Source organism: Aulostomus chinensis, chromosome 5, assembly GCF_037954235.1.
Source record: "Aulostomus chinensis isolate RoL2024-O1b breed Wild chromosome 5, RoL_Achi_v1.0, whole genome shotgun sequence".
NCBI classification, from domain to species: Eukaryota; Metazoa; Chordata; class Actinopteri; order Syngnathiformes; family Aulostomidae; genus Aulostomus; species Aulostomus chinensis.
In genome coordinates, this window is record NC_141324.1 from 21783279 (window position 1) to 21803973 (window position 20695).

The following is a 20695-nucleotide window of genomic DNA, read 5'->3' on the forward strand; positions in this document are numbered from 1 at the left end:
TAAGGTGTGTGACCAAAGTGCCACATAAGTCACATCCTGAGAAAACCCAGATGTTTGCTGCTGATACTGTATGAAGGGTCTCCAGCGGCAGACGGGAACAGGTCAATCTTTTTGTCCTTCTCATCTTAATCAATAGACTGGCCCATTGGCTCATTGATTGGGTCTTACTTAAGTTTTTTTCTTCTATGCGTCCTGTCTTTCATGCTCCAAACTGTATTGTATTTTTCATCACTTTAATACTCTCTATTGTCTCTTTTTCTCCTTCATTTTCTGTACTGATCAGTTATCGTCCTAGCTTCATCTTGGGGGAAATCTTCTTAGCCGCCCTGAGCATACTTGCTTTCCAATTAAATCAAGATGTATTTGCCTTTCAAAAGCTTCCCTTTCCTCACCTGCTCCCACTGGAATAATTGATGGAGGTCTCTGGCCTCATGATGAATTGCTTTTAAGCCTGGAGATGAATAGGAAGATGAATGATTTCCCTCCTGCAAGGGCCGGAGAGAACTGGAACAAGGAGTGCTGACATTGTGACAAATACACTGACCATGGCAACCAAACCTAGCCGAATCAGCAAGGGACTGAAAGGTGGCATGCGCTCATCGTGGCTCAACAGACGTTTCTCTTGCTGCCAGTGTCTCCACACGTCTGTCTACCCCATGGGCAATTACCTGAGCCTTGCAATTAACTGCAGGCACGATGATAATGCTGACAGCCTGCCAGGAGATGAGTGGAGGCAGCGGGTTGCCAGCTAGCTGGGGCGGGGAGCACGGCGTTGGACGGTGGTGTTTGTGTACTCTGAGGAAATGTGGAGGCCAAAAGAACAGGTGCAGTAAGGTGAGAGGATGCCCCAGGTGACTTCTCGTGGAGGATGGCGCTACTTCCTCAGCCAAGATTTGGAGGCTAAAACAATTTTTTTTTGCTTCTGTTTTCATAGAATTCACTGTCAGACAGCTGAGCGGTAGCAAGTGTTTATAAGAAGGAATTCAATGAGCGTATGACGGGCCATCTGTTTAAAAGGTCCAATAAGTGAGATTGTGACTGTCCTGGAGAACATAATGACCATAATATATCCACAGAGGGAGTTGACAAGACTGTTGATCAGCACATAAATGACTCAATGATTATGCTGCCAGATGGTCGGTTTTTTGGTTTTTCAAAACTATACACAGGTTCAAACCATTGCAGGTGACAAAACTTCATAGATTCGCAGCATGGCACATTACTAAGAGGAGGTGCAGGTTGCTATTGAATCATCAACCTTAAATTCATTAACACCTCTCAGCAGCTTCAGATACACTTGAGCACTGTTTAAGTCTTAATGGTTTCCAGGGAACAGAAGTAACAAGCAGTGTTGTTAGGGCCTGAGCCCCCGCGCGGCCGCCGGCCCGAACCCAACGGTGTATTTGCCAAATCTGTAGGACTTGTAGTTTAGGAGATAGAAGCCTGAGTCTGATCAGAGAGTGAGAGCAGAGCTGAGAGCTGGCCCTTTAAGAACCCCTCCCCCACTGCTCTGTCTTTGATCTGTGCTAGAGTGAGAGCAGAGCTGAGAGCTGGCCCTTTAAGAACCCCTCCCCCACTGCTCTGTCTTTGATCTGTGCTAGAGTGAGAGCAGAGCTGAGAGCTGGCCCTTTAAGAACCCCTCCCCCACTGCTCTGTCTTTGATCTGTGCTAGAGTGAGAGCAGAGCTGAGAGCTGGCCCTTTAGGAACACCTCCCCCACTGCTCTGTCTCTGATCTGTGCTGGAGTGGAGAGCAGAGCTGAGAGCTGGCCCTTTAAGAACCCCTCCCCCACTGCTCTGTCTCTGATCTGTGCTGGAGTGGAGAGCAGAGCTGAGAGCTGGCCCTTTAAGAACCCCTCCCCCACTGCTCTGTCTCTGATCTGTGCTGGAGTGGAGAGCAGAGCTGAGAGCTGGCCCTTTAAGAACCCCTCCCCCACTGCTCTGTCTTTGATCTGTGCTAGAGTGAGAGCAGAGCTGAGAGCTGGCCCTTTAAGAACCCCTCCCCCACTGCTCTCTGCTGTCTGTGTCAGAGTGGAGAGCAGAGGAGGAGCAACAGAAATGTAGTGTGGAAAAGCTGAATAAGTCGGCATACGTTGGTCAAAAGTGACACATAATACCATATTTTTGTAGGGGTTTTTGTCAGGAATGCAGTGAAGTGTTTTGAAAAGCTGTGGGATGTATGGTGTAGACGTGAGAAGCATTTGTTTGAGAGTATGTACCCTGAGAGGAGACGGTCTCCCCATAGGCTTCCATTGTAAGCGTGAAACTTTGAGGGCTTGTAAAATCCAAACCGAGTGAGTCATATAAAAAACCTTTACCAACTTTTAATCAGCACAGTTGGGAGAGTAATGTGTGAAAGTTTGGAAGGAATTTCAGCGAATTTCATGCATGTTCATGGGGGTGAAATTAGATTATGCGCGTTATGCGTATAATGCGCACGCTCATTGACAGCAAGAACAGGCCGAGCTGCCTCATGGGTGTTGGGGGGGCTGGGACACTGTTTAGTGTGTGTTTTTAGTGTTTCTTCAAGTACCTTCAGGCTCAAGCCCTGATTATTTATTACTTAAGACGAGTCAAGACCAGATAAGATAGGTAACTGTAGTCGTTGAACAACTAAGTAAAAGGCTGGTAAACATGCAAAAACATATATTTTCCTATGTAGACTTCAGATTTTCCTCCTCAATGCAAGCCAAGATTCCAGGACCAAATGAGACACAGTCGCCTTCTAAAGTTTCCAGTAAATTAATCAAAAGCTACATCATACTGCAACAGGCAAACAAAAGTACAACCGATAACAACAAAGGACACTCAGAACAGGTTAAATACTCATTACTGTCATCAACAATATCATTTGATTGTGCGAAAAGAGCAAAAGAGCAAATGACCAGAATATGAAGTAAAATATGTAACACATTTGTTCTGCCAGAAGCACTGCTGGGTGCATTCATGGGCCCTGAGTGACTGCCTGTCAGCTTTCATGAGACATTCATATGACGCTTGGATCATTTGTGACAAGGCGGTGGAAGGACGTGTCACTTATTGGGAAACATCTTAAATATGAAAGAGCTGGAGGCCACAACACAGTGTTCTGGACTTACTGTCAAGTATTATATGGGCTTCATTTGCATACAAAAGTTCAAAGATGTCTTTGTTCATTATTTTGCTGCAGCATTTTAAAAATATATATATAAATATATATATATATAAATATATATATATATATATATATATATATATATATATATATATATATAAAAAACAGGTGAAGCGGCAGTGATTGGAATTGTAAAAATGTTTGTGTAAAGCAAAAATGCAATTTATTTAATTTTTATGTTCTCCAATGGCACAACCACCAACCTTGTAAGGCTTAATTCCATGTAAAACCTGGACACAGATTTTCCTAATGTTTAATTCAAAGTGGGACAAAAGTGACAGGGACTGTGCATGTGTGTGTTTTGGTGCTACACAGTTTGTGTGCAGCCCTTTAGATCTATGTGTGCTTATGTGAGTGAAATAACAATCCAAAACAAGACAGACACAGATTTAGAATTTGTACTAATATGGAACAAAACAAATAAAAAAAAGATGATTAAAAATGTGTTGCAAATGTTAATTTTGGAACCACCTAATATTTGAATTCAGAGTAATCTCAACTCTGAATAACACCCTTTGAATCACACCCCTGGGACACATCTCACTTTTTGACAGATCAAAGACACCCAGATGGTGACGACTCAAGGGTGGTCAAGATGTGACATCAGGGCTGCAGTTTTAAATCAGTTGGATTCTAACTTCTTTTTTTTTTCCTATGTTGTCCTTCCCATGCACCTTTTAACATCAGGCATCATCTCTCTTGGGTTGGCAACACTGTGCTCCAGAGTACATGGTGTGTTTCTGCAGCATCCTGCTGGATCCTTTGAAATGATATCTCAATTCATGATACGATTCTTTAATAAAGCCCAAGGCTGCTTCAGCAACGGCCCAGCACAGCAGCATGAGTGGAAGAGCGCTGCTGTGTTGGGCTCTGTTCTCCACCACGTGCAGTGATATTCCATTCCATTTTTAAAAAAAAAAAAAAAAAAAGGTTTGAGCTGTGCAGGCAAAAGTGTGGACGCAGGAGAAGACAGGGGTGCGACTGCAGGAGATCCATTTAGATTAAAGGCTTTTAATATCCTTCAAAGTTCGCAATAAACTACAGTTGGAACCACCGGCTGCTCTATCGTCATTTGATTGTCCATCACCTCGGACGTAACCTCGCATGATATGGTTTGGAATCGCTGCTGAGACTGGCCTTGTATATGCGATGTTATATCAACAAAAAGCGATAAAGCCAGCCTGCAAGCTGCTGTTTGGACACACAAAGGCAATTCAGAGGCAGTTACACAGGTGTCGGGAGTAAGCTTAGCCAGCAGGCTGCTTGAATGAATGCCATTTCCAGGAAATAGGCTGAAATACATATTCATGTTATACTCTCGACTGTAGTACTTTCAACTGTACTCAAAACATGGAAAAGGTTATTACTTCAACATCCTCTCCATTACAGGTATCTGATATTCAGGATATTACCCTAATCATGTGTAAAAATAAAATGGTTCTTTCTTTGACTAATGGAGTTTTCAAATACGCAACACTGCTGCCTGTGAGTAATATTCAAAAATTCTGAGAACTGTAAAAGTGAGGCAAAGCATAAAAGGAAAAAAAAAATAATAGAGAGGAGAAGCAAAATTAAGGTCAATCTAAGGAGATAATGAGGTACCCAGATGGACAGACAGACATCTTTTGGCCTTCTGGAATCATTAGCAAGCACAGGGTGTCTTTTTGTTTATATGTGTACAGTATATATTTATCTCCCTGTTTATGGCAGTTGTTCCACACAGGACGGCAGCTAAAACATCGCTGGCAGGCACCACACTGGTAACGAAGAGGACAGCGAGCTGCTCTCTGATGCCACTAACTAATGACTCCTGACGATGGTGGCACAGTCCAGCCCCTCCACCCCACCGCCCCCCACGCACACAAACACCTCCCTGATTAAATATCATTTTGTTGATGTTTACCTATTTTTTTTTCCTCCTCCACATTCATTATTGACTTGGCTGGTAGGCTGAGAAGCCTTAGCTCCCTAATGTTGCTTGGTAACAGACAATCTTGACTGTGCTTGCAGAGTGCAGGCTTACCACTGCTTCCTGGAGATTTTCTGAAGAGAATGTGATTAAGAGTTGGGTCTAGACCTTCTCTATATGAAAGTGCCGCAAGAAAACTTCTGTTATGAGTCAGTGGGATATAAATACAACTGACCCGGCTTCTGCAACTGTATCATAAAGACAGACATCTCTGCAGCATGTGAATGTTAACAGCCAAAGGTCTGAGGGCTTTTACACAAACGAGTCTGTGGAAAATCAGTCTAATGAGGACTTGCAAAAATGACTTTTCAATAAGTGATTTGATCCTATTAAACCAAGATAGTAGGGTGAGCAGCCTGTTCTGACCACAGGAGAGAAAGAAATCACATGAGGTCAATCAAAGGGGGAGACATCTGTATCTGGAGGTGGAGGGGGCGATGAATGGATGAGCAGGCAACTGCAGTGCATGAGACACATATTCGTGGCTACTGAATGGAGAAAGTTGATTTGACTGGATATTTGGGTAAAGTCTCTGACAGAAAGGGGCTAGCATGCAGCCGGCTGTTGGTTGCTTGTTGCCAGCGGTGACGGTTGGCTCCCTGTTTTCATTAAAAACAGTGCTCATTTTAACCCAAAACCAGAATGGGTTGGAACAAACAACTCACACAGCTGTAAGGGCTGGAGGAATTGTTGCAATCTAACCAAATCAAAGAGAGAGACCCTCAGCACTGGCAGCAGGATGACGCTCCCAAATTCACATGAAATGTTTGCTATTAAACAGGTTTTCTTCGTAAATTGAACACACCATGTTCTTTCTTTCCACCTGAGGGGATGCTGTCTGATATTTGTAGTCATCACAGTACAGCTATTTCTTTAGCATCTATTGCTGATCCATTTTGACTTAATATACAGTAATGGGATCCTCATATTGGATGAATGTGGGGAGGAGTGCGTGCTTTCAACTGTCATCCAGGAGACTCCAAGGACACATCGCAAATGAAATGACATTTCATGGCCAAAAACATTGCGCTGGCACAACTTGTCCTTGACCTTTGAGCAAAATCTCATCAAATTCTGCTTTTGTCTCAGTAAAAATTTGGACATACATTCTACTCCCTCAAGGCGTGACACTGACATTGTGTTGATGAGAAAGGGACTCTTTGGAAAGTCTCCAAAGAGCATGTAATGAAGTGCTACGATGTGGCTGGGAACCACCAGTTCAATGAAATATGGCCTCTTACGTACCTGTGAGGTATTCTGGGTCGGGCACAGGGTCTGACAGCTCCTCGTGGCACTGAACCTCTGTTGGCACTGATGCCACCACCATGCCATCCGGGAGCTGCTGCTCTATGCCTCGGGCAAAGTTCTTCTGCCTGGAGTGAAGAGATACATGAAAGGAGGTCCTAATTAGAGACACAGGTAGAGGTGGGAGATGGGTGGGCAGGGAGGGGAATAAGCTGCAGTGATAACTAGGAGGAGCGCATGAGAACATGGAGGCATTTTCTCTTAATGCCTTCCTTGAGTGCTTTAGGGTGTGTCCAATCTATTCCAATGAGTAAAAACATGCATAATCTAGGCACAATCTCAGGCATACAGTGCAAAGTGGTTGCCATTTGTAGAAGTGAGAAGCTAGAATTTTGTGTTTCCCCAAGAGTTTCCCCTGTCCTGACAATTTTTGCATTACACATTTTTAGTTTTGTTGTGTCAGGGTGCTTTCTTAAGCTGCTGCAACGTGGCACGTGGCACAGTACAAACATCATTGCTTAGCTGTTCTAAATTGTATCAATGACGTCGCTGATTGATGGAGCGTGTTGTTACCATGGGAATGCATACTGAACCTGTCACAGAAGAGGAACATGGTGGCAACTTTGCATTTTCTCTCTGTTTCCCTCTCATCTTGTTTTTTTTGCGGCGAATCATGGTGGTCGTGATTCATCTGCTCATTTGTTGTTTTATTTCCTGATGGAAAACTCTTTTCTTCAATGTCAATGGAGGAATTAAGTGAGAAATTTTCTTCCGGTCACCATCGAGCTTAATGTGAATGTGTCAAAAGTGTGTTGGCCAGAAACCAAGAATGACACTTGCACACTGCATTACATGGAAGATGTCATTTCATGAGTTTGTGGATATTGTAATCTGTGTTTTTTTTCCCCACTGTTTCTGGATTTTACTGATAGAAACACTTAAAAAAAACCATCCAAGCTTCTTCAGTTAAAACAGTTTACAACACAACCATGAGAATGAGGGCAGGTTAGTGGTGCAGCACGACACTCCAGTGTTTGCATGAATTCTATCGCTCATGTCAGCTCACAATTTCCTAATCATTAGTACAATGATTTCACGTCCACTAATATTGTTAAAAGTAGTCCCACAGTACAGGAAAAGGCGGCGAAATCAGATACAAGTAATGAGTAAAAGATCCATCAGACGCTGGTGTGTGTGTTTTCATATGAGGCGGATACAGCTAAAATAGTTTTTGGCAAGTCATGAAGGGAAAGTCAATACAAAGTAACGCTCACACAGGACGCCGGCAGGTCTTGAGGTCTCACATTAAGCGAATCATTTTTCATTACGTTGATTGTTCCACTGCAACACGACTCATTGGAGTCCGCATGCCGGAATCCTCATTTGTCTTTTGCCCACAGTGACTCTTGGTCAAACTGACTCATTTTGTCCACCCCATCACTCTCCATCGATCGATCAAGCACAAGCTGGCGCACGCGATGTTTTCACGCCAAACGCACTCGTCCTTCAACGAGCGAATGAACTTGCGCTCTACCTGCACCCACAGATGCTTAAGTATATCAATGATATGTGGTCTGTCAAAACCGTGGCGCACTGCTAGTTTTGGGGCACCGGAAAACGTTTAGATCAAGAAGAGGCTGGACTTTGGTCAGCGACATTTTGTGTGAGGTGCTCCAGTATTTAAAGGATCGATGAGACAAGTTGCATTGCCATGTCCTGCTGCACCCTGAGCTTTAAAGGGAACAACAAGAGGCACTCTGATTGGTTTGAGTGATGGAATAAGTAGGTGTGTCTTCGCACCATGCGCTGTCTGCGCGCCGATTGCACGTCATCTGAATACCAAAATGAAGCCGAACACACATTGAACACACAGCTCCATGCGCTAACAGCCTGGCGCCATTAAACGCTTAAACATGGCCCTTTGTCTCCGTGCCACACAGACATCATAAATCTTTATCTCACCCCTGCAGGGATCCAAAGGCTTGAGATTATTTTGAATATTTAATTGCACTAATTAACCTTATACATAAGCCCCTATGCATATTAGGCTGTCAGAGGTGATTTTTTTTTTTTAATGAAACACAATCACTTCAAATAGCATACATGCTCTATTACGACAACATACTCAAACACACACATCTGACATACAGTACTAATGCCTTGAAAATGTGACAAGGCTAAAATGATCGTAAACAAACGGCCTCTTACTAATCCAGCAGACATGGAGCAATTTGTCATATTTCTGTTCAGTTGACAAATTAAGTTTCACATAAAATGTCTGATTAGTGCGGCTTTAAGGGATTAATTATGATTACTACCCTAGGAAGGACTAATCAAAATAAAATCTGTTCTAGTCTAATCTATTTACTGAGCTCAATCTAACATAAATACAAGGTTTGGACCAATTACTAATACTTTTTCAGTTCAGATTCTGTGAAAAAGCCTTCCTCTTATCTCAGCACTGAGTTAAATGTCTTTAAATGCTGTCTTTTTTCTCACTCACATCTTTGTCAGAAAAAAAAAAACTACTCTAGAGTTACCGTCGAGATCCTAAAGAATATGGATTTGGTTATGAATGAGAGTGTTCAATATCAGTAATCTAATTCAACTCTTCCCTTCTCTGTGTTCAAATATATATTCCAAATACTTCAGTATATGTTCTTTATTTAAGTCTCTTCTTTTAATATTTGCTTGAGAAAGATCTACATTCAAACATCTTCACTGATCTGCCAAATAAAAAATTAGTTGATTTTTCACGATTTGATCACAAACAGCAGTGCAGCAGCGGTGGTGGTTTCAATCAGTGTATCAGTTGATACAACAGCGGCGTTATTTATGTAGCGAGAGCCCTGTTTGGTCAGCTGGGGGTGCCAGAGAGAACGAGGGTCACCAACATTAACAGGCCTCATTATGATTTTTTTTTTTTAAAATTCCGTGTGGAAAAAATGCCATGTTGAAGCGCCAGGTCCAAGTTTCACAAGTGGAAATAACTTCACTTGTGGAAAAAAAAAAATCTTACAACTTATCAATGATCCTAGGCTGTATGATGTCAGGGATGTAGAAAACGCAGACAGGATCCCTCCCGCGCGCGCACGCACGCACACACGCACGCACACACCAAAAAGAAAGTGTAGTGGACAAGATGCAGTGAAAGGTTTCACCATAGGAGAAGTAGAAGTGTGTCAGTTGTAGAGGGAGCCAGTGTCCAGCAACCCCAAAATTAGTCCTTCAGCATGAGTTACTGGTGCCACATGTTTTCTGATCTGAAGCATATTAGGTAGAACAGTACCTGGCATGGCCACCGTAATCACAGGGATTTCCAGAGGGGCAGTGATATGAAAAATATGTTCCGTTTTGTCTCACACACACACACACACACACACACACACACACACACACACACACACACACACACACACACACACACACACACACACACACACCTGAGGAAAAATTGCGATTACTATTTTTTGGGGCAATTCTCCAAATAAGAAGATAATAATAGACACAAGACAATCAGTGAATTTCAGGTCATTGTGCTCACTATGTTCTAAGATAATATTCTCAGTGAAGTAACTGATTGGATGTGTCGAAACCATCATTATCCGAAAGGACTGGTTTTTGTTGTTGTTGTTGTTTTTAGGGGGACAGATTATCAAACTTGACAAGTAAAATGAAACATAAGACTTGGGAATTATTTAATGATAGAAAAAAAACATAGGCTCAGTTTTGGTAATAAAAGTGAATCATCTGTTCACATAATGTGAATAAACTGCACATATAAATCTGTCAACATGGACGCAAGGTCACGTAGCGAAGGATACCGAAACAAAGAGAGTTGAGGACCGTTTTTCTCTGTGTCTAGACATCTTCGGATGAATTACTCACTCATGGCTACTTATTTTCCTCTCAAATTTCAAATTGATACTTGACACAAGTTATTAAATGAGCAAATATAATCCAGACCATTTCAATTAAGTGAAATGGATGGTCCTCTAAGTTGTTGCTCGCTTAAAGCTAAGTGCATTTTTACTTAAAGGAAAAAAAGAACGTAATGAAGGCCTTGTGAGATGTATTTGAAGCAGCCCTTAAAAAAGCATTGGCGGTTTCTCCTGGTTCCCTGTGGTGAACACTGTTCGTTTAATATACACACATGTTGTTTTCAGTATTGCAGATGCAGTGCTCTTGGAAGAAGCTGCGAAAATGGAAAGGAGACTTAAAATCATTAATAAATTACAAACAGTTGCCTTTGGGAAAGTCACAGTTTGAGAAAAATACAAACATCCAAAATGTATTTATGTTACCTTCCTTGACTTGGTAATTGGAAGACAAGCAGGCTCATGTAAACTCAGAGGCTGTGAGCAGGTGGTAAATCACTTGTGGAGCACAATGATGATGTAGAAGTGAAACATATAACGAACTATCACTGCTAATTTAGAGATACAAATCGATCCTCAACTGGATCCGGAACACAGATCATCTGCTGGTTGAAAAGAAGGTTGTTTAGGATTTCATGATCACTTTGTGTTCACAGCGACTGCCAATGTTTTCGGCTGTCAGTTCAACAAAGCACACTCACTCATTGGGAACCCAACGAATAGATATCCGTCGTCTGGGCTCAAGACAGCACTGATTGTGTTTTTCTCTCAGATGTATATGAAGTACAATATAGACCAAGTCCTGTTTCATGCATTCATGTCGAACAGTCTTCATTGTTAATTGTGTTAGATGGTGACATGTAACATTTAACAGCCATCTGGCACTGCCAAGATGTCATAATTCATAATTCTTGGAGTGAAATGTCTCTTAAAGTTCCAAGAACTTTTGTTCCAACTGCCAAAAACTTAGCGAAGAGATGTTTTCCCTCTACAAGTGGGCTGTGGTGAGCAGCCCCTTATTTGATAAATGAATAAACTGGCATATGAAATGTGAATAAACTGGAATGGTTTTAATCATGGAGCCCGAGCAGCCACCAGAATGAGAACAAAGGGCATTAAAATATTCATTTAAGCCTCGTCTGAGCTGTGTGTTGGAGAAGAAGAGGCGAGGGGCGTGCGATGTTAAGAGTAATGAAGGGAGGTTAACTTTTTAACATCTCATTACTGGAGCCCCCTGACGCTCACAGAGGAAGCAAGGAAGATAGAGACCCTGACACTGAGCTCTGAACCCAGATCATATCTCATGCCTGGCGAGCCCTGGATGTCACCCTGGTCTCATCTTCCTTCTGGTCTCTTGCATGTCATGTATATTTCTGTAATCTTTGCTATCCAAATAATGATGATGCGACTGGGTATCTACCTCAATAGACAAAAGCACATGAAGAAGAATACATACAACCCCTTTTATTCAGTGAAAAACAGAATTTCCAGAATGAACGTCTGTGTGAGTGATGGAAACATGCATGTGAGTGTGTTTACTTGCAACTGCTTCATAGCGAGGACCTTGTGTTTAACCGACAAAGAGAGGACCTTTTTTTTTTCGGTCATAAGGATATTTTGGTTGGTCCTCACGACTTTAAAGGGCTGGTTTTGATTTAGGGTCAGGATTATACATTTAATTGTGATGGTTAAGGTGAGTGGAAGGGTCTAGGGAATGCATTATATCAACCAAAGTCCTCACAAAGGATAATAACTGTGCACATGTGTGTTTTTCTATGTGTGTGGGCATGTGTCTGAGTGTCCTGATCCTTTTTTTTGGTGTGTGTTACACAACCATCACTTTTATTCCCTCTCTTTCTGCTGTTGCTCCAGAGAGAGTTAAAAAAGAAAAACCTTGCAGGGGCCACAGAGCAAATCCATTTTTTTCCCACGCAGGCCTTTTCCCCGCAGATAAATTAAAGATTAACAGTGAAAACATTCACTTGGAAAGGTTGTTTACACTCAAGGATGAGGGCATTTTGCATAAGATTAGCAAAACATTAAAGAGTAAAGGAGAGTGAAACTGCATGTTTGACAGAGGAAAAGATGTGAAAAATGGGGTTCAATATGAATGCTTTGTTTTTCTATTTTTCCATTTGACGATCCACACAAGTACATCAGAATTCTGCTCCAAAGTCCATTTTGACTTGACCCCATAAAACTGTTTTCTTTAATTGGTTATTATCTTTGTGTATTTACAAACAACAGCGTAGACTACACTTCCATCCATCCATCCATTTTCTATACCATTTATTCGTTATGGGGTGGGGGCTGGAGGCTATCCCAGCTGACACTGGGCGAGGGGCGGGGTTCAACCTTGACGGGTCGCCAATCTGTCACAGGGCCATCAGGAGCAAATAAGTCAATTAGGTCAAGGATACTTGGACACGGTCACAGGGGGAAGTGAGGCTCAAACCAGCGACCCTTCAGTTGCTAGATGGCCACTCTATCACTGAGCCATGCCGCCCCCTAGACTACAGTTGTCGTGTTTAATTTGTATTCAACTAATAAAGACAAGAGTCGTGTCACAGACACAAAGCAACAATTAATGCCCCTCCTTCAGCTCTGGAAAAAGAATATTATTACAGGCCATGACTCCTCCCACAACTGTTACTCTGTCAGTCACAGGTTATGAGGACTTTAGATTTAGAATGTGGATTTTATTGATTAATATGGCAACAGTTTGAAGAGATGGATATCAAAATTAAATTCTGCAGCTAAACAATTGTTTTGTTTTTTTAATCAAAAATTGTCTTAATTCCGCATCTTATACATGACTACGATGTTGTGCCAAATACAAAGCCAGGTTTATTATTTCATGTCACTGCCATTTTGGCAAGTATTTTTTTGGTTTTGTTTTTGTTTCAATTGATCTTACGTGACATTTGACTCGCCCCAGGCAATCTGGCTATCCGTACTGTTAAGCCCTGGATGATGATGATGCAATTGATGCTCCTTCTCCTTTGCAGTGTTTCTGAATAGCCTTAAAGTTATAGCTCCTTGTCAAAACTCCACTCGTGATTAAACGATATTAACATTTGACAGCTTCTTTTGATCACTGCTGAATGATGGAGACAGATGTTTTGTGCCACTCCAGAGCACACCAGTGCAGGCTTTTGAAGAAGTGCCAGTAAACATCACAGGAAGGTTTCCTTTACCACCGCCACCCCCCCCCCCCCCGCTTTCTCTCAAGGGCAAACCGTCCATCTACTAAGGAAATGGAAGGAAAGCAGGCCACAATGATGTTTCACTTGCATATTTTGTTACCACTGACATCCAGCAACTCATTAAATATGGAAGGCTGCACATTCTACATTTTACTTTTGCATGTGACCCGCGAGTTGGATTGGTTTTATAGCTTCTCCATCTCAATCTAACACAGTGTAAAGAAAAATCTTTGTTTGACTGCACCCTGCATATAAAGCAAATGAACAGTTTAACTGGCCGCCATGTTGCACAGCCAGACCTGCGTACTCATTCATTCACCGAAGTAAAGCTTACATTTTGTTGCTGTAACTGTGAGTTGGATTGAAAATGGTTCCTCACTCCTCCAAAATCAAAACAGCCTGTCTGCCATGTTGTCAACCAAAGCCGGAGGGGCAAAACAGACGCTCGTGCATAGTGTAATAGTGACAATATTTAGCTGCCAAGACAGCAGTGCTACCGTGGCCTTGGGAGGCCAGCACATTTTGATAATTATAGGCTTCCACCCTTTTCTCTAGTAACGCACCAATTCCTAAAATATTTGTACCTTTGTGCGGCACAGAAAACCCCACTTTTATAAAAAGACCATCTTTCCAGTGGTAAAATTCTTCTATAAGTGCTCACACCTTGGGTCGTCTGTCTCGGGGGAGCGGAGGCAGTAGGAGCGAGTCCAATGTTTAGAGCAGCCTTCCAACCCTTTACAAATTTCTCAATAGAGGAATTATATTTAAGCCAACAACTTGAAAGCTCAATATTTCATTTAAGAGGGAAGGAAAAGAATTCCCAGCTGATGTTTCTCTTTGAAGAGCCCCTGCAATTAAGCTGATGGGTCTTGCAAGAGACATATTTTTCAATGGTCAAAATCGATACAGCAGAAGCCCAGATATCAAGAATTTAAGTCCCCCGTGAGGGTCAAACTCAAAAACTGCTGGGGCCAACATTTCCCATTATCGGGTTGAGGTCTAATAGCAGACTCCATTTTGGATCTGATTCAATTGCTGCAACATACAGAGAATTCTTAAGCTCCGGCTTGAAAACCTCTCAAACTTTTAAAAAAAGGTGTTTTCAGACAGAAGGCAAAAGCACTTTTCCTGTTGTCTGGAAAAATGTATCGACTGTTGAGATGTTCGACGGCCCCAGTGGAACTATAACTGCACATTTATGATGCAGGCTCATGTAGACATAATTTTGACTCCAAGTGAAATATTTAAAGGTATGAATGAGTTCAATGCACTTATTTATGAGTACTTGGAAGGCGAATACATAATATGAAGTTAAGTATCACTTCAATGTTATTAATCAAAATTGTGTTCAGCCAGCGATGACAAAAATGGCTGCTGCTACTGTCCCTCACGTTTTAACTTGTGATGGGTTATCTTGGCATGCTCGCTAACCATCAATTGAATCAAAATGAAAATGTTTGCATTCATAGTTGTGGTCAGTGGATCTTGGTCGTCTTTATACTGTGATATGAACCCAATTTGTCATTAAACTGTCGTAACACCCGTTTTATATTGACCTGTCGTATAATCATTCTAGCACTTAAGAGAATCAATGTGCTGTACCAGCTAAAGAGTCCGTAACAGTTTAATTCTTCATGTGGTTGTGAAATTAATTGATCTACAAAGAGAGATATTTGCTGTCGGTCTGGAATCCTCCTCATCCATCATTTTTGTTCATTTTATATTCAAATTCTATTTCAGTATTCATTCAGTGTGTCCACTCATACGTCCACCTGCTTAAATTAGTTTCAATTCCGGCACACAGGCTCCTGGTCAGATGTTATTCGTTTGCTACCATCACTTATAATTAGGCCTCGCATCAACTTCGTCCCCCCAGTAGAGTCTCTCTCTCTCTCTCTCTCTCTCTCAACACCTCATCTGCAAAGGAAGCATTTGGTGCTCTTCAAAGTCGGCCTCAGACTTTTCTTTCCATTCACAAGCACTTTCAAATGAGATCAGAGCATTTGAGATTTAGATTCTTGATGATATTAACTTTCCTGGTCCACCCATCCCTCCCTCACCGCGACTCCGCTGGTGGATCCCTAAGAGGATGAGTGGACTCTGGGTGGTGGATTCCATGTGCAGCCCAAATTAAATTCCTGGGCAGCATATGACTTTGTTGCCCTTCTGGCTTCCTAAGTTCATCGGAAATGACTGCAGCATGCGGACAGTGATAATTAACCCCCTTCCAAAGTACTCTATTACTCTCCAACCAAAGCCCATACACATCCTGAAAGAGACAGAACACCTCTTTAGACCTGTGTGGCTTAATATCCACCCCGCAGAGGTGATGGAAGGGTCTTTTAATGTTTTTGTCTCCTCAGAGTATTTGCCTGAGATTAGGGAAATGCTTCATGTTTTACAGAGGACAATCCCTGACAGCAAGGCTTTACTATCACTATTATCTTTTTACTGGGAGGGAAAGGATATAAAAATGTAGCAGAAAATCTCTTCTTGCTCCATTATGAAATAACCTTTAAATATATTAATTTAATCTGTGATGGTTTCCCAACCTGCGGAGACACATCAACTCCTCCCATTCTTATACCATTGAGGAAATTAAACTATATTCCCACCAGAGAGATTCTGATGTGAGGCAGTACTTTAAAATCCAATGTGTCTGTCTGAAATTGAAATTCAGTATGACAAAGCAGGAATCCCACAGAAGACACCAGACTGAACGCCTTCTTACTTGTGTGCTGACTGTCATAAACGTTTCTTTAAGTGCCATTCATTTTGGATTTAATTTTGTTTCTACGTTTTTCCTTTGCTTTTATACAGTATGGAGTCCAATAATCGACTGGAAACACGTATGCAAGTCAAATGATACTTGTTGTTTTGAGGTGGTACGAAGGACAAGAGCTGGGATTTGAGTCCAAGATCCAATAATCTTGTTTAAGTTTTTTGGTTTTGTCAATATCAATACCCTTTTCAAGACTGGTTTATGATAAACTGTTTTTAGGTTGTTGGGTTTTTTTTTTAGCTTATGAAGTCTTGATCTATACTAGTATTGATATTTTTTCATTGAGGAGTCAAGTCAATTCAAGTCAGTTTTATTTGTATGGCACCAAATCACTACAAACGTTATCTCATGACACTTTACAAGTAGAGCAGGTCCAGCATCACGTGCCTTAAATTAATTTACACCCGCAATTTTGGGAGTGAAAAATGAGAAGGAGAGAAGGAGAAAAGACGAGGTGCTACTTGGCCTTCCTGCTGTCTGCCTACAGCTAATTACTGCGAGCTAGCTGCTTGCTACCATCGGAGTTGAATCTGTAACTGTGTGCGGCTGTGGCTGGGTAATGGAGATGTAACAGTTACCAGTTTCACTGTAAACCCCTCTTTAGTAATTGTGAGCATTTCAATGCTAAATCTTGTCTGCACGTTACATCTGCGCTAGGGCTTGAACCTATCCAAGAACCCTGGACAGGCCGCCTGTGAGCCGCACATCAAACTTGGGGTAAATTTACTAAGTTCTGAGTGACGGCGTCATTCTGAGTTCTGAAAAGGCATCGTGCATTTGTTCTGAACACATGGCAGAAGTCACTCGAGGGAGGGGAGATTTTTTTCAGCCATCAAAAGTTGTGTCAGAAGGACACTATCATGTTATGTTTGTATCATCATTTTGCATATGAAGAAGTTACAAATTCTGGTGCAACGCTGGCCTATTCAAGGTATGGACCTTCATAATCTTTTTGTCTTTGTCTCTTCTTTTGTTGCTTTCTCTGTTCAGTCGCTGGATACTCTAATTCAGTACATAGCTGCCTCCCTTCCTTCCTAATGGAAAAAGAATTTGTTTCATATTTTCTTTTCATTTGTACTTTATTGTATTGTGGTTTTGAATGATTTCGTCTCGGAGTTGATGGTGTTTGTTGAATGGGGTTGGATAGGTTGAGGGTGTTTGGGTGATAGATTGGGCTGCACAGTTCTGTTTCTGTAGGAGAGAGAAGTTAGCAGCACACCATTTTTTTAAATTGAAATGATGTTTTGACTCACTTTAAAACTCTTGACAGGTGATTTGGAAAATGGAGAATCTGATTTGATCAATTGCACTGTGATAGTGAGTGGTACTAGTTGTACCGTCTGTAGTAGTCTGTAGACCAAACAACGCATAAACAAATTCCTAAGGTTCTGTTGGTGATTCAGTGAAAACATCGTTCATCACCTGAAATGAACATACGATACATTTGATGTAAAAGAAAGAAAATCGATACAGCTCAATATACATAATGAAATGATACCAGGTCCAAAAACCTTCAGTCTACTTCACTGTGCAGGCTTATGATAAAATAAATGTGCTGTAAACAGTAATCATCTCCTTTAATTGGCTCATCAGATATATCTTGTATCAGATGGCATGGGAATGATGTATTCATGATTTTTGACATGTGACCTTCAGAACTTAATAGCTTTCAATGGTTTAGTGCGTCTGTTGGTAACAGAATCCATTATTCTGTGATGGTGTCACATTTCTTTTGACTCCGAGCTTTGTGGTGTCCGTTGGCTGGCCTTGACTGCCGTCTATGGACATAGCACAAAAAGTCCTTTGCATGTCTGCGTCATCGGGAAGCACTTAAGAGCTGCTGCTGTAAAAGCAGAGCCCAGCAAACTCAAACACAAACACACACACACACACACACACACACACACACACACACACACACACACTCATGAAACTTGTATCTTGATATGTCATCTGGATAAAAACATCTTAATCCTGCACCTTTCCATTCACACCTTGTACTAATAACTGCTATTCTGAGAACAACCATTTTCCATTGCATGGACTCGACCAGCGATTCTTTTTCTGAGGTACGGATTATCTGTAGATTTTTACCAAAGTTGATGACCCCCAGTTTGATTTATTTCTAATAAATGTGTTCACACTGTGCAGATGGCATTTACACCCAGCTGACATCCAATCACATCTGTCAGACCACCTGCGGACATGATCCAGGCCACAGTTGTCCACCTGGAGGAGCATCATGGCAGCAGTGGCAGCTGCAGGAGCACGTTTGTCCTCACCCAGACACAATGACACACAGATTGCATGGTAACACCACAAGTGTATCTGTCCCCACACTTTTAATGTATGTAATGTGTATGAAAAATCCTTCTAAATTATTTGATCCAAAGAATTTTACAGTGTGATACCAAAAACAGCTCCGTATTACTGCCAGGGGAGCGTATTACTGCTGGGGGAGCCGGAAGCTCAATCAGAAACAAAAAGCAGAATAATGTTCCACATGCTCTATTTCACAAACTGTGCGTGTTCACCTGAACGTGGCCTTGAGGATCTGTCCAGACGTGCTCTCTTTAGTGTGGTTGTTGTATCCGTAGAAAAGGTCTCCAAACACAGTCTGGTTAGCGGGAATGTCCATTGCTTCAGCACAGTCTATGCCCTCGGTGCAGGCTTCAGACAGCGGGAGACACGACCGCCCATCAGGTCCCCGCTTGTAGTCCTCAATGCACCTAGAGAAACAAAGAAAATGGTCATTTTCCCGAGAAATGTGATATTAGAGTGTGAATCAGTGGTTAAGTGGTATTATCTCATTATTGTCCACAAACCAATAATAAAATTATGCATTTGTGACAACAAGAGGAGGTCAATTGCAATCATGATTGTTATGAATTATTTATTTTGCGAGGGAGTACTTTGTTTAAGGTTAAGTGATGGAGACACAACTACACCTACAATTACTAAGTGCTGCAATTAGAGAGCAGGCACAGAAAAGTAGCTAGTGAATGATTCAATGGAAGACTTATCTATTGAGCATATTTAGGATACAGTAAGCAGTGAGCAAAATGAACAGCAGCTTATTTTTGATAAATAAAGCACCAGGTTTGGAGGATTTTAACTGAGATTATATGCCCCGGGTTGTTTCCTACTGCGGTGAGCATTCTCCTCCAGAGATTACATCCCTTTATTCACGTGGCTCAACCCGCTTACTTTCACACTAACATTTTCCTTTTGTCTTTGTTGGATCGAGACTATAATAAGAAGATCCGAGCCAATAACAAAACACAACTCAGGGGGAGTCCCTCACTTTCTGTCCTTAACTCCTGAAGAGTTCTTCACCTTTTTAAACCCCTTTATTCTTAAACCCATGACAACCTCATCAGCTTTGCAAGAAACACTGAGTTTATGAACCACTCTGCTGGTTTCCCTCTAAAAGTACAACACTGTACCAACCAAAATACAAAATAATAACTCATGGGATTGTAGTAATTATACTTAAATACACACATGTACAATTTTAAATGATAATGGAAGACAAGAAAACTTCACTCTTAAAGTGGCATAGGTCCAGACTAAATATGTGTGTGTGTGTGTGTTAGTGTGTGTGTGTGCATGGCTTAACCTAGTTGTAGGGTTCTGATGGATATTCGTGCACATCACTACTGAAAAAACATGTGCTGCAAGACTTAATCCTTGACTTGGAGATAGCGATGACTTGAAAGCTCCCTGCTGTGTTCGTACTGTTACTGACGCGTGAGTGAAAGTTGAAATATAGCGAGGTGATGTGTTTTCAGACAAAGCTGTGAAACTGCAAGTTTTTTGCCCGTTGAGGCATTCAAAGGCCCTGTTCAGATCTGACATTATCGTGGCGTGTGTCCTGAGTGATCAGTGATCAAAAGTGAACAGCACTAAGTGCAGGTGTCAGGTAGTCTGGGCCACATTCTTTCAGCAGTGTAAATGAACACCCTCTTCAATTGATATGGAAATTTTTCATGGAGGATAGCATATTATTATTATTATGACACAACGTCTGATCGTCTTGAAAAAATCCACAGAGATAGATTCCGAGTGTCATCAAACACACCGAGCCTGTGTTGGTGTGACTGATCCCTCTCAAGGGGCGACTACTGCTGCTCGGCTCTCTCGCTGGTAACAAGTCAATCTAGCTCACCTATCAGCTGATTTCTCTCTGAACTCAACTTGGACAAATAAACCAGACGGCCAAAAATAAGAGGGAAATCCCATTCGATCAAACTTAACGTGTCAGTAATCTACATGAGAGGGTGTGTTGGTCAACACATCTCTTGCTTGTGTCACTTGGAATAAACTGTCGCAGGTAAACATTCCCATTAAAAGCTTTACTGGAAAGCTGTAATGGAACTGACTAGTGTGAACACACTCACAACTTTCCACTTGTGACAGAATCACTCAAGACGGACCAGAGAAGCAGAGGGGGAACTGAGTGG

General features: G+C 41.7%; 1 protein-coding gene across 4 annotated transcripts in view; it reads right to left on the reverse strand.

Moving 5' to 3' along the window:
• Window positions 1-20695, reverse strand: part of astn1 (astrotactin 1) — a 304706-nt gene that overhangs the window by 147152 nt on the left and 136859 nt on the right. For all 4 annotated transcript variants that reach the window (XM_086203885.1, XM_086203887.1, XM_086203888.1 and 1 more), the window contains 2 exons: window positions 18767-18961; window positions 6367-6494 (listed from right to left, as the gene is read on the reverse strand). In XM_086203885.1, coding sequence (XP_086060011.1) covers window positions 6367-6494; window positions 18767-18961 — 323 coding nt within the window. The remainder of the gene's footprint in view (window positions 1-6366; window positions 6495-18766; window positions 18962-20695) is intronic.